The 13,608-nt window shown below is 42.9% G+C and overlaps 1 protein-coding gene across 1 annotated transcript in view; it reads right to left on the bottom strand.

The window, feature by feature from the left end:
• Positions 1–13,608, bottom strand: part of plppr5a (phospholipid phosphatase related 5a) — a 64,739-nt gene that overhangs the window by 34,086 nt on the left and 17,045 nt on the right. Inside the window, exon 3 of the mRNA XM_073848885.1 lies at positions 5,647–5,897. Within this exon, the coding sequence (XP_073704986.1) occupies positions 5,647–5,897 (251 nt within the window). The remainder of the gene's footprint in view (positions 1–5,646; positions 5,898–13,608) is intronic.

Genomic DNA, 13,608 nt, shown 5'->3' with positions numbered 1-13,608 from the left:
AAACCAATAGCAGAGAGCTTCTGTTTTCCACCTGCTGAGTTGATTAAAACAGCTGTTCCAAATGAATCAGGGTAATTAGGATGCTTTAGAACAGCTTGGACTATTTGGAATGGTATAGAACTTTGGATTTTCCCATAGGCTGTGACAGTTTGCAAAGGGTATGAATAATTTTGGACATGCCACTTTTTGTTCAAATGTAAATAAAAGCTGAGAAATATTTTTTTCCACAATGATGCCTCTTGTACATCATCTTATTATCTTTTGGGAGAAGCCAGTGTCATTTCCGGTCGAAAAAACTTGCTGGTTGAATAAAAGTAACTTTAAGTCAGAATTATTTTGGATGTCAGGAGTATGAATAATTTTGGGCTTGACTGTATATATAAAGACAGTGCCTATTTAAAAATGTGCTTTGCCAATTTTGGAGATGTGAGCTTCAGGTGATCACCAGGTGCCCAGTGCTCACATATCCCGCCTAGAGCAGCTTTACCTCAGTTAGTCCTTCAGGAATTTGCTGCTGGCTCTAATGTCTCTATAGTGGTTAAACATGACCTATAATTCATTTTAGATACATCTATCAGGCAATCCTTGGTCTCACTACTCTTATTTGTTCCAGGTCATATCGTTTTGCCTGAGCACAATTTTATGTTTCATAATTTTAATAAATATTTAATTTAACTTTGGTACACCGCTGACTTTGTAGCATGTGTTTTATTTCTATTACATAAGCCTCTTTTACTTTATACTTATACTTTTATAATGGCTATTATTGTTAATTAAAACTGGCATTTAAAAAAAAAAAAAAAAAACAGGCAGAGTTGTATTTTGTCATATTTGTTTTTATTATTTTATTATTATACAATGAACATAATCAGAGTATATGCACATATTGCCTGAACCATATATTAATATGTTTTATATTTTTTAAATGAAAATGAAAAGAGGGCTATGTTTTATATTTTGTTTTGTTAAGTTTACAGAGAAGGTAACATTAATCAAAATGTATGCCTTGTCTGAGCTACATTTTTGTAGCTATTAATATGTTCAAAGGAAAATGAAAAGAAGCAGTACTGTTTGATATCATATTTCATCTTATTGTAACTATACACACAGTGAGAATAACCAAAGTATGACTTCATGATTGCACATATTTTAAAGCTTTTTGTTCTTTTGTGCAACACAGGACAAATATAACAGGAAATGGGACTGGAACGAGGGTGAATGAGTAAATAGTGATTTTGATTTTCAGGTGAAGTGCCATTTTGAAATTCCATCACAGGCAAAATGAGGTAATTAAGTAATAGAGCAGCCCTTAGGCATGCTAGATCTATTGATTCTCCTTCTCTCCTCTAACTCTGTGACACAAGGCCATTTGGATATGACAAATGAAAGTTTTTTCTCTCTATAGGGAAGTTATTAGTTTTATTATTGTCAAAGGAACCATTAAATTAATCTCCTAGAAGGCCAATTTGGACTTCTTACCATCTGCCTTGAGGCTGTTAGCATTAAAACATGCCTACTCAGAATGTAAACCATTTCGGATTTATTTAACGACTGAGTTATGCTCAGTAATTAATTTGATTGGCATGATTAAGGTTTCAAGGTTGCCAGGAGAAATATGTCCTTACATGATTCTTATTTATTTATTTATTTATTTATTTACATGTCTTGCTACAGACATTTCTGGCAAACATTGCAGGATTTTGATCTCAGAAGCTTTGGACTGCGTTCTGGAGGGTCAATGTGCTCCAGAGTTTAGTAATCCTAAAGATCTTGATTAGCTGATATAGGTATGTTTAATTGGGATGGGAGCTGAACTCTGTAGGACACTGGCCCACAGGACTGGACACCCCTGTATTAAATCGTACAGATCACCCCAGATGTTAACATGATCGAAAATCAGACAGCGAAGCAAAGCAACATAAAGACCTCGGGAGAACTGATGGAAAATGAAAATCAATTTTCTGTGTCCAAAATGAGTGCTGTGTAGCTGGGACAGGCCTTGAAGCCCTTGGATTTCAAGAATAAATGGAAATCGGCTTTTTATGTCTATAAAAAGTGGTACCATTTTTTGAAAAAAAAAAAAACATGTTATGAAACCTTATTTTATGCCTGGATCGATACCATAGCATGGATAAAAGGTTTCTCTCCTTTGAATTTGAAGGGGTGTTGGAGCAAAATCCTTTTATGCTCTTTCTAAAAATCTTAAATTGGACAACAATTTTATAAGATAAGCATAATCACAATGTCAGTTTGAATAAACTTTAATGTACAGCCTAAATACAGTATAATGAAGGACACAATTCCCTCAGACATTAAACATACTGTGCTTTTATGAAGTACACCCAGTACTATTTGCAAAGCCATGCTTGGCTTTAGAAAGGGGTCATATTATATTAATTAATTAATTTATACATTATATAATATTACATTAAGCTAATTTATAATTGTTTTATTTTTCTCTTAATCTGCTACTTCTTAAGCCACTCCTTTGTTGCCTTGGCCATGTGTTTTGGGTCATACCCATCCACGACCCATTGTCAAAGCCCTGGCTGGCTTCAATGCCCTTGCCCTGATGGTACATGGCCCAGTCCATCGTCCATTTGATGCAGTGTAGTTGTCCTGTCCCCTTAGCAGAAAAACACCCCCAAAGCATAATGTTTCCATCTTGATGTTTGATGGTTGGGATGGTGTTCTTGGGGTCATAGGCAGCATTCCTCCTCCTCCAAACATGGTGAGTTGAGTTGATGCCAAAGAGCTTGATTTTGCTCTCATCTGACGACAACACTTTCACCCAGTTCTTCTCTGAATCATTCAGATGTTCATTGGCAAACTTAAAGAGAGTGCTCCTAATCTCAGTTTGTGACCTCTATAAAAGGAACCTGGGAGCCAAAAATCTTGCTGATTGATAGGGGATCAAATACTAATTTCACTCATTAAAATGCAAATCAATTTATAACTTTTTGAAATACATTTTTCTGGATTTTTTTGTTGTTATTCTGTCTCTCACTGTTAAAATAAACCTACCATTAAAATTATAGACTGCTCATTTTTTTGTCAGTGGGCAAATGTACAAAATCAACAGGGGATCAATTGTTTTTTTGTTTTTTTTGCCTCACTGTACGGTTTTCTGAGCACACATCTGAAACATGCACACTGAAAGCGGCTGTCATACGGCTTGTGAGTTTTTTACTAAGTTCTCTTTCATGTCTTTTTCCAGTTAAACTGTCAAAAACACACAAGTTTATGTTAAAAACACACAGTTACAAAAACAGTCAGTTTTGTCTGTGAAGGTAAACAGCTGGGAAAGAAATTACATGTTTATATTAGATCTGTGTAGCAGCAGTGTGATATACAGTAAATAAACCAATAAATCCACTGCTCTAATGGGAAATGGGAAGAAGATTTTGTCTTCAATTGCGAAAGAAATGTGTTTTCAAAGTACATTGTTTGGTGGGGACGCTATATTGATGATGTCTGCTTGTTTTGGTCGGGGTCAGAATCAGAGTTAAAAGAATTCCATACATTTTTAAATAGTATTAACTCTAACATTAAGCTGTCTTTGGAGTACAGTAGAGAGTGCATTCATTTTCTTGACCTTACTATTTTTAAAGATGATCTAGGATCTTTACATACATCAGTGTTTAGGAAACCTACAGATAGAAACACTATTTTACATGCTAAAAGTTTCCATCCTAATTGGCTGAAAGACAATGTCCCATATGGACAGTTCCAGAGGGTGAGAAGAATTTGTGATCGAGACAAGGTTTTTGAAAATCAATCCATAGAAATGATGTCAAGATTTGTAGAACGGGGATATAAGAACACGATTCTCCAAAAAGCTTATACTAGAGCTAAGCACACTGATAGAATATCATTACTTAAAAGAAATACAGTAAAACAGACAAAGGACAGACCAGTATTTGTCACTAGGTACAGTACAGAGAGTGAACAAATTAAACAAATCATAAGAAAAAACTGGGGTATTATTGAGAGTGACGACCTTTTAAGCAAGTTTTTTCCTGATCCACCTTTGGTAAGTTTTAGAAGATGTCCTACTCTACAAGATAAACTGGTCCATAGTTATCTAAAACCAGATTCCGAACAAATGTGGTTGAGCACCAGACCCAAGGGTTGTTATAAATGTCACCACTGCAATCACTGTACTAATGTAAGGCAAACAAAAATTTTCGAGGATATTGTTTCCCAAAAGCAATTTAAGATTAATCACTTTATAAATTGTAAAACTACTTTTGTTGTCTATAGATTAGAGTGTCCTGTGTGCAAAGTGTTTTATGTTGGAAGAACGAAACGACACTTACAAGACAGACTGGCCGAACACAAATATGCTATTCGCACAGGCAACATTAATTACCCAATGGCAAGACACTACATGGAACACCATAATAGTAATCCGTCTACTTTACAGGCCTGTGGGATTGATCACATCCCACTGACCTTGAGAAAAGGTGATAGACAGAGGCAGTTAAACCAGAAGGAGACTTTTTGGATATTTAAACTCCAAGCCACTAAATATCCAGGCCTAAATGAAGACCTGGACTTTAGTGTCTTTCTCTGATTTTATGTCTGGTTGGTGCCATCCTTTTATTTTTACACTAGATTTTGTTTACTTCTACCTGGTGACTGTGTGTGTGTTTTAGTATGTATATGTGATATTCAGTGTGTTTCAGGTATAATGTTTATGTCTCACTGTTTGGTAAGGATGACACCTGTTGGTTGTGATATACAGATACTTGTCACCTGACTAATTGATCTGCAAGGTGGAGCTTTCTGATTGGTGTTTAGATGTTAAGTACCTCCTCTTACCTGTGAGAACTGTTTGACTCCCTGATGAAGGCCATGTGCTGAAACGCATTGGAGTTTTTTAGAAAGGTTTAATGTGACCAAGCCGCTGCAATAAAGGCTTTTTAACTTTTTCCAAATGAGAGTGCCTTGGAGTTCCTTTTGCTTTATTGAAATCCACTGCTCTCTTGTCTGCTGAGGCTGGGTCTCTAAATAGTGTTCTGTGTTCCTCTGTGCAGCCAACAGCAGAAGTTAGCATGATTTGCTTAAAGGTGCCATAGAATGGAAAACTATTTGCCTTGGTGTAGTTGAATAATAACAGTTCAGTACATGGACATGACATACCATGAGTCTTAAACACCATCGTTTCCTCCTTCTTATATAAATCTGGTGTTTGCCGATTCCCTTTACTACGTCACGGGGGAGTGAAATCTGAGCGGCTCATTTTTACATAAGCTTGGAGAGAAGGGCTTGCCAAAAAAATATGTACTGGCATGTTCTTTTTCACTTTTTTGGGTTCGTAGATGCACCAGAGACCCGATTATAGCACTTTAGCATGGAAAAAGTCAGATTTTCATGATATGTCAACTTTAAATAATCAGTTTCTACCTGCCCTTATTTACAGTAAAGGCTGTTTCCCCCCCCTGGATTAACTTGTACATAAACAGCTTTCATAAATTCTAAGATTTTAAACCACAACGCATATATCTTTGGATCAGATTTGCACTTCATGTACATTTTTTGTATGTTTAGACTAAAAAATTAATTAGAATGAATCAGAAATCACAGAGTTTGGCACATCTCTTTCATTTGTGTGTGTGTATAGGCTATGTCAAGTTTACTCACAGCAACATAAAGAGCCGCATAAACGCTGATGGCCGCCTCTTTGGATGGGAAGGATTTGCGAGCATGTAAGATATCATCCTCATTGCCTGTGCAGGCTTCCTGTTGGCTGATGAAACGCACCACCTGTTGGCACCCCAGCGCTGTGTAGTTGGGTTTGCACACCGTCAGGAAGTATGGAGACAGATTTCCTGTTACCACCTGCCCGGCATTTACAAAGATGTCTGTGGCAAAGAGGCCAAACGCGTACACACCTAGAGGAACACAAAGACACACCATCATTCAAAAGTTTGTGGTTGGTAAGATATATGTAAGGTGATATACATCAAAAATACAGTTAAAACAAAAGTATTTAAATATATTTTAAAATGCCATTGATTCTTGTGATGGCAAAGTTGAATTTTTAGCAGTCATTACTTCTTCAGTGTCACATGATCCTTCAGAAATTATAATAATGTGCTGATTTCATGCTTAAGAAGCATTTATTATTATTATCAGTTTTGACAACACTTGTGGATTAAAATGTTTTGTAAATTTTTTAGGATTCTTTTTCTGGATGAACAGAACGTTCAGCATTTTAAAATATAAATCTTTTGTAACATTATAAATGTCTTTTTTGTCACTTTTGATTAATTTTATGCATCCTTGCTGAATACATTTCTTAAAAAAATCTGACTGACCTGAAACTTTTGAATAATAGTGTGCATACCGGTCAAGTGGGATGATTAATTGCACATTATTTTCTTCATAATTAACATAATGCATATTAATTAAAAAAAGGAAACCAATCCTGAAAAGCTCAGTGATGCCAAACCGTAATCACATCATGGAAAATGACAGCCCGATCAGTGCTAGGTGAGTCTACATCTTTTTTACAACCAGAATATTAGGCACGAAAGCAGAGGAAAGGGACTCAAATTTTAATGTAAGCGTGGGCAGATTTGTCACATTGAATATTGTCTATGAGCGGAGCTTGGAGAAGCAGCAGACTGAAACTAGTTTACAATGAGCGCTACCGCTGTCAGTTTACTCACACAGCTCCTCCGTCGGCCCCCACATTAACAAGCTTATTCATTATGCTCCAGAGGATTTTTTTTTTTTTACCGGAAATCTAATGTGGCACAGCACTGAATCTCGACTGAGATGTTCTCACAACAAAATTCAAGTGTAATCATATGGTTCGTAAAACTACATGATTGCACACTTAAAAGGGAAGCGAGATGAGCAGCATAACAGACAAGCCAGTGAATTTACTGTGCTGGAAAAATGCAGAAACTATGCAACAATTCTCTAACACTTACTGCATCAGTACAATTATAGTGTTTGTTTCAGAATTAACTCATTAAGGGTTCATGTTCAGGACATTGGGTTTTTTTTAAATTCGTCTTTTTGTAGGTTTGATTCTAAATGCTAGATTGTGGAAGATGAAGCAGATTACCACAATCTGGCATACTTTTGTAAAACTATACAATATTGTATCGCCACTGCAATTCATACATGTGAATCAGTTCTTTAACATGTCTAATGTTCTTGACAACCCTTTGACAAATAATGGTTGCTATGTTCAATAGAAGATGCTTAGAAAAATAAATAACTTTAAAATACTGTGTTTACAGTACCTTCTGTAAAGGCCATTCCCTTCCAGGAACTTACGCTGCGTCGAAACGCTTTGGGAACGCCTCCAGCGTGACCACGCTCTGAATCACGTGTACAATCAGTCCAATGGAATCGCGAGACGTCACGTACGTGATGACGTCACCGACCAGGAAGCTTAAAAGCACGTACGGTGAGAGCAGCGCTAGCTTTCTGCCATTCAGCAAGCGCTCTATGTCTGTCTCTCTGCTTTTTCGTGCCAGTTTGCACAAATTTTATTTGAGAGAGACTGTTTGTCTGTGTCAGTATGTCTAAAACAAAGAAGGGTGAAACTAGTTATAAGCAGCAACATCACAGATCGTGTGTTCCTCCTTGCCCGCGTTTTATTACGGGTGAGGATACACACAGTCTGTGTGTTGTCTGTCTGGGAGCAGCACATGCCGCATCAGCTCTTGAGGGGGCTGGTTGCGTGCAGTGTGAGCGCATGCCGTTGCGTGTGCTCCGCTCCCGGAAAGCCCTCTTCGAGGAGGGGGCTTTCACCAGCGTCCCTCTCGGGTCTGGCTGCACTCGTGGGGTTCGCAAATGGATCTAACATCGGGCTTTGAGACGGGCGAGTCCCTATCTTCAGCCTCACCTGTTAGATCCATCGCCCACTCTCTGGGTTCGGAAGCCCGCTTTGCGGTTTCTTCCCCCCGGGAAGAGGGCGCGGCGCTTCTCTTATCTTCCTCTGAGGAGGTTGATGTAGAGGGCGTCGGTGAAGATTCACTCCCTCACTCTCCCCAGTACGAGGAACTTTTAGAGGTGGTCACTCGTGCCGTAGCCACATTAAATCTAGAGTGGCCGGCCGGCCGTGACAGACCAAACCGCAGCGAAGCAAATTGGATGAACACTTCCTGCGGTTTCGGCCACCACCTCTGCGCAGGAGCCTTCCGTTTTCCCGGACCTCCACACTGAGGTGTCGAGGTCCTGGGGGAAACCTTATTCTTCGCGGCTCTACAGCCCTTCTGCTGCACACTATTCTAATGTGGTGGGGCTGTCAGAGCATGCGTATACGGCGATGCCTCGGGTTGAGCAGACGCTTGCGAGCTATCTGTCCCCCGAAGCGGCATCGTCGTTGAAGGCTCCAGCGCTGCCCTCCAGAGCTCTGAAAACCACCTCAGCTCTGGTGGGCAAAGGTTATGCGGCGGCAGGTCAGGCTGGTGCGTGTCTGCACATCATGGCGGTGTTACAGGCGTACCAAGCCGACCTGCTAAAGGAGTTGGATTCAGGTGAAGGGGCTCAGCCTGACGATCTGGCTGAGCTCCGGAGGACCGCTGATTTGTCTCTCCGCGCCACCAAAGAGACCGCCCGTGCTATTGGCAGGTCAATGGCAGCAATATTGGCTGCGGAGAGGCATTTGTGGCTGACCTTGTCCAGTATTAAGGAAAAGGACAAGGTCTTCCTGATGGACGCCCCGCTCGTGTCTTCGGGCCTGTTCGGCGACGCAGTCGATTCTGTCGTCGACAGGCACCAGGAGGCACGTCGTCAAGCGGCGGCGTTCCAGCGGTTCCTCCCCCGCCGTACTCCAACTCAAAGGGCTGAAACATCACAGCAGTCCCAGCCGCATACCAGCCCCTCGTACCGGGAGGCTCAGAAACGACGCTCTAAGCCGGGCTCTTCCAAGCCCAAGACAGATCTGAGGGTCGTCTTGCAGGCTAAGAAGGGCTCGGCTAAACGGCCCTGACGGGTATGGAAGGCCATTGGGGACAGTCCCCTCTGGGGAAGAGCGGTTAACACCTCATCATACGGTGCCCGTCTCTCCTCGGTGTCCCCAGGGGTTTGTCTTGCCAACCCTGCCACCTATGGTGCTTCAGGGCGCAGCAGATCCCAGCGAGCGCATCTCTCGGCTACCGCCCGTTACCGTAGCGGTACCGGGAACCTTGCGACCTCTAAGGAGGTCCCTTCTACAGCTGACTGGGTGTTTTCCTGCCGGTCCGCCGCTTCAGGACCCCGTGTCAGCTGTCTCTCAAACACCAGAGGTCAGCCTCGAGAGGCTGATTCACTTAGTAGACTTTCTGGCAGCGTGGAAGCTTCTGCAGAATGTCTCTCAATGGGTCCTGCATACTGTAGAAAGAGGGTACCGCATTCAGTTCGGTGCTCCTCCTCCCTGTTTCAGCGGAGTATTTCCCACTATCGTGGGTTCTCAGCAGGCTCTGGTTATGGAACAAGAAGTAAACACTCTTCTGGGGAAGGAGGCCATCGAGGTGGTCCCTCCTCACGAGCAAGAGTCCGAGTTCTACAGCCAGTACTTCATAGTTCCGAAGAAGGATGGGGGCCTCAGGCCCATCTTAGACCTGCGTGTTCTAAATCGGTCAGTCATGCGTCTCAAGTTCAAGATGTTGACTATCAAGCAGGTTGTGTCACAGATTCAGTCCGAGGACTGGTTTGTGACCATAGACCTGAAAGACGCATACTTCCATGTCTCCATCCTTCCTCAACACAGGAAGTTCCTGAGGTTTGCTTTCAGGGGCGAAGCATACCAATATCGGGTTCTTCCCTTCGGCCTTGCACTCTCACCCCGCACTTTCACGAAGTGTGTGGATGCAGCTCTGGCTCCGCTGCGACTCCAAGGCATCCGCATACTCAACTACATCGACGACTGGCTTATTCTGGCCCAGTCCGAACAGTTGGCGGTTCAACATCGAGGTGTTGTTCTGTCACACATGAAAGAGTTGGGGTTAAGACTAAACACCAAGAAGAGTGTGCTTTCTCCAGCACAGAGGACCACTTATCTTGGTGTAATTTGGGATTCCTCCACGATGCGGGCACGTCTGTCTCCCGCTCGTGTAGAGTCGATTCTCAAACAAGTCTCGAGAGTGAAAGAGGGCCGGTCACTCACTGTCAAGCAGTTCCAGAAACTGCTGGGTCTCATGGCAGCTGCGTCCAATGTGATTCCTTTTGGCCTGCTGTACATGAGACCCCTACAGTGGTGGCTCAAAACCAAGGGGTTTTCCCCGAGGGAAACCCTTTTCGCATGATCAAGGTCACGCGGCGATGCTTTCGTGCCTTGGACATGTGGAGAAATCCTTGGTTTTTAAATCTGGGCCCGGTGTTGGGAGCTCCTTGTCGCTGCGTTACGCTTGCGACGGACGCATCCCTCACCGGTTGGGGAGCAGTCATGAGTGGCCGCTCCGCCCACGGTCTTTGGAGGGGCCATCATCTCACATGGCACATCAATTGCCTGGAGATTTTGGCTGTGTTTCAGGCTCTGAGACACTTCCTCCCAGACCTAAGAGGCCACCATGTGTTGGTGCGCACCGACAACACAGCGGTGGTCTCTTATATCAACCACCAAGGAGGTCTGCGTTCGCGCCCCTTGTACAAGCTGGCGCACCAGATACTTGTGTGGTCCCAGGGGAAACTCCTCTCGCTGAGAGCTGTTCACATCCCTGGGCGTCTAAACACGGGAGCAGACATCCTGTCGAGGCAGGGGCCGAGGCCCGGGGAATGGATGCTTCATCCTATTGTAGTGAAGCAGATCTGGAAGGTTTTTGGCCAGGCTCAGGTGGACCTCTTCGCGACTCAAGAGAATGCGCAATGTCCCCTCTGGTTCTCTCAGAATCATCCAGCTCCTCTTGGACTGGATGCCATGGTACAGATGTGGCCGAGGCTACGTCTGTACGCCTTCCCCCGATTGCTCTGCTCCCGGGAGTTCTGGCGAGAGTACGCCGGGACGGGGTTCGTCTACTCTTGGTAGCCCCTAACTGGCCGGGTCGAGTTTGGTTCTCGGACCTGATTTCCCTCCTAGACGGGTCCCCCTGGGAGATCACATTCTCCACCCCCGCCCGGAGCTGTGGAAATTATGGGTGTGGCCCCTGAGGGGGCACAGCTCATAGCTTCCGGTCTCTCAACCGAGGTTGTTGAGACCATCCTCCAGTCCAGAGCTCCCTCAACGAGGAAACTGTACACCTTGAAGTGGGGACTCTTCACTTCTTGGTGCGGAGACCACCAGTTTGACCCAGTTAACTGCCCAGTTGGTACAGTGCTGGAGTTCTTACAGGACCGTCTCTCCGCCGGGTTGACCCACTCCACCTTGAAGGTTTACGTGGCGGCCATAGCTGCTTACCACGCCCCTCTTGGTGGCACTTCAGTGGGAAGACACCCATTAGTTACACGTTTCCTCTGCGGTGCGCTGAGGTTGAGGCCTCCAGTATGCTCTCGAGTCCCTACGTGGGACCTGGCTGTGGTGCTTGAGGCTCTTTCTAAGCCTCCTTTCGAACCTCTAGAAGAGATCTCTGATCGTCTCCTCACTCTTAAGACCTCCTTCCTACTAGCGATAACTTTTCTTAAGAGGGTTGGGGACTCTCAGTGGCTCCCTCGTTCCTCAAGTTTGCGCCGGGTATGGCCAAAGCTTTTCTGTATCCCAGAATGGATTGTGGATGCCATTTCCCTTTCATATGAGTCCTCTGGTCTCCCCTCACCATTGGGAGTCAAGGCTCACTCGACTCGCGGTATGTCTGCCTCTAAAGCCTTCCTTTCGGGTCTTTCTATCCAAGATGTCTGCAACGCTGCGGGTTGGTCCACGCCCCTTACGTTCACTCGATTCTACGGGCTAGATCTTCCAGCCACTCCTGGCTCCTTCGTCCTTTCGCCCTGATCAGCAGGGACATCCTCAGTATGGCGGCGTGGGCATTCTCGTTCCCAAAGCGTTTCGACGCAGAGTAAGTTCCTGGAAGGGAACGTCCCAGGTTATGTATGTAACCCTAGTTCCCTGAAGGGAACGAGACGCTGAGTCTCGAGGCCATACTTCCGGCATCCCTGCGGCGCTTGCTGTCTCCAGAAAGCTAGCGCTGCTCTCACCGTACGTGCTTTTAAGCTTCCTGGTCGGTGACGTCATCACGTACGTGACGTCTCGCGATTCCATTGGACTGATTGTACACGTGATTCAGAGCGTGGTCACGCTGGAGGCGTTCCCAAAGCGTTTCGACGCAGCGTCTCGTTCCCTTCAGGGAACTAGGATTACATACGTAACCTGGGACGTTTTTTCACAAATTTTGTATGTATGCAAATTGTAATATTCTAGTAATTGTGCAGTTAATTAAAGTTTTGGCATATTTGTCCTCTCCCCAAATTTGTCAGAAGTAAATCCATAACAATTACAATTTTAACAATACTTCAAGTGTGATTTATGAGATTTGTTGTATTTTTAATCCATTTTTTTCTTTGTAAATGGCAAAAAGTTGATTATACTGGGTTTAAAGTTAAGGATTCAATAGTTTGAATTGGGGAGAGCGGGGCACAACCTAACACTTTTTGAATTTCGCGGTTTATGTAAATCCACTTGGGGTTCAGAGTACAATTTTTTTCCACATTATTTTCACACTTGTCTAATACAGATATATCGCTTTGTTTCATATTTACAGTGTATACGTTTTTCGTTATTTACCTCAAAAGAAAGGAAGTGAAACGTGACAACATGCCCCATAGATGGGGTACATTGTAACATCTGAGGGGCACGTTGTAACACGACCATATGACAGCTTAAAATGTTATCTGATCGAATGAAAAAAATATACACAACAAACTAAAATATTTTGTCAGTAAAATACATGTGTTAACTTTTTCAAATGAAGTAATGATGTTTTTTAAAAAAATAAAAATGGTCTAATTTTGGAGTTTGACAATGAACATATCGCAACAATGCTTTGAACGGCCCTGATCGCAACACACAGCTGTACAGTAGTTCAAAACAATGTGGACAAATAGATGAAACACATACAGACATTCAGAAAAACACTCTCGTCCCTCCACACACAGCTCTCATAGAACACCACACACATAAACGAGCCAAAATACTTTACATTTCTTGAAATAATAACATCTGAACATTAAACACTGATTGTCAGCCTTTATTCACCTGTTTCTTGTGGTTTCTTATCAAAATCCTTAGAAGTAAATAGTGTAAATTGCACCGCTTATGTCATAGAATAGCATAGTTTAATAACAGCGGGGCATATTGTCACACAGTGTTACAACGTTCCCCATCTGCGCCACTGGAGTTTCAAAACAGGTTAGTGTCTTCTGCTGGTTTGTCAAGCATTAATAAACTATCTAAACTGATAAATAACAAATTGGAGATTAAAATATTAGCCGTTTTGTCTAACTTTAAATGAATACTAAAAACTGAAATGAAAAGTTCACTTCAGCCAGAAATGTACTTTTACTATGGTAAAATAAATATTCAGTGATATCTTCAAAATGCTTTTGAATTTTGGTGATCTTTTTTCTCTGCATAGTGTTGCTATGGCAACTAGTAAATACCGTAAATTTGGTTATGCTAGCGTGTGTGGAAATATTTGAACCACGTGTGTTACAATTAACCCCGCGTTAGGT

Source organism: Garra rufa, chromosome 10 (genome assembly GCF_049309525.1).
Source record: "Garra rufa chromosome 10, GarRuf1.0, whole genome shotgun sequence".
In the NCBI taxonomy this organism is placed as follows: Eukaryota; Metazoa; Chordata; class Actinopteri; order Cypriniformes; family Cyprinidae; genus Garra; species Garra rufa.
The sequence above is the reverse complement of the archived record's forward strand: the minus strand, read 5'-3'. Positions and strand labels throughout refer to the sequence as shown.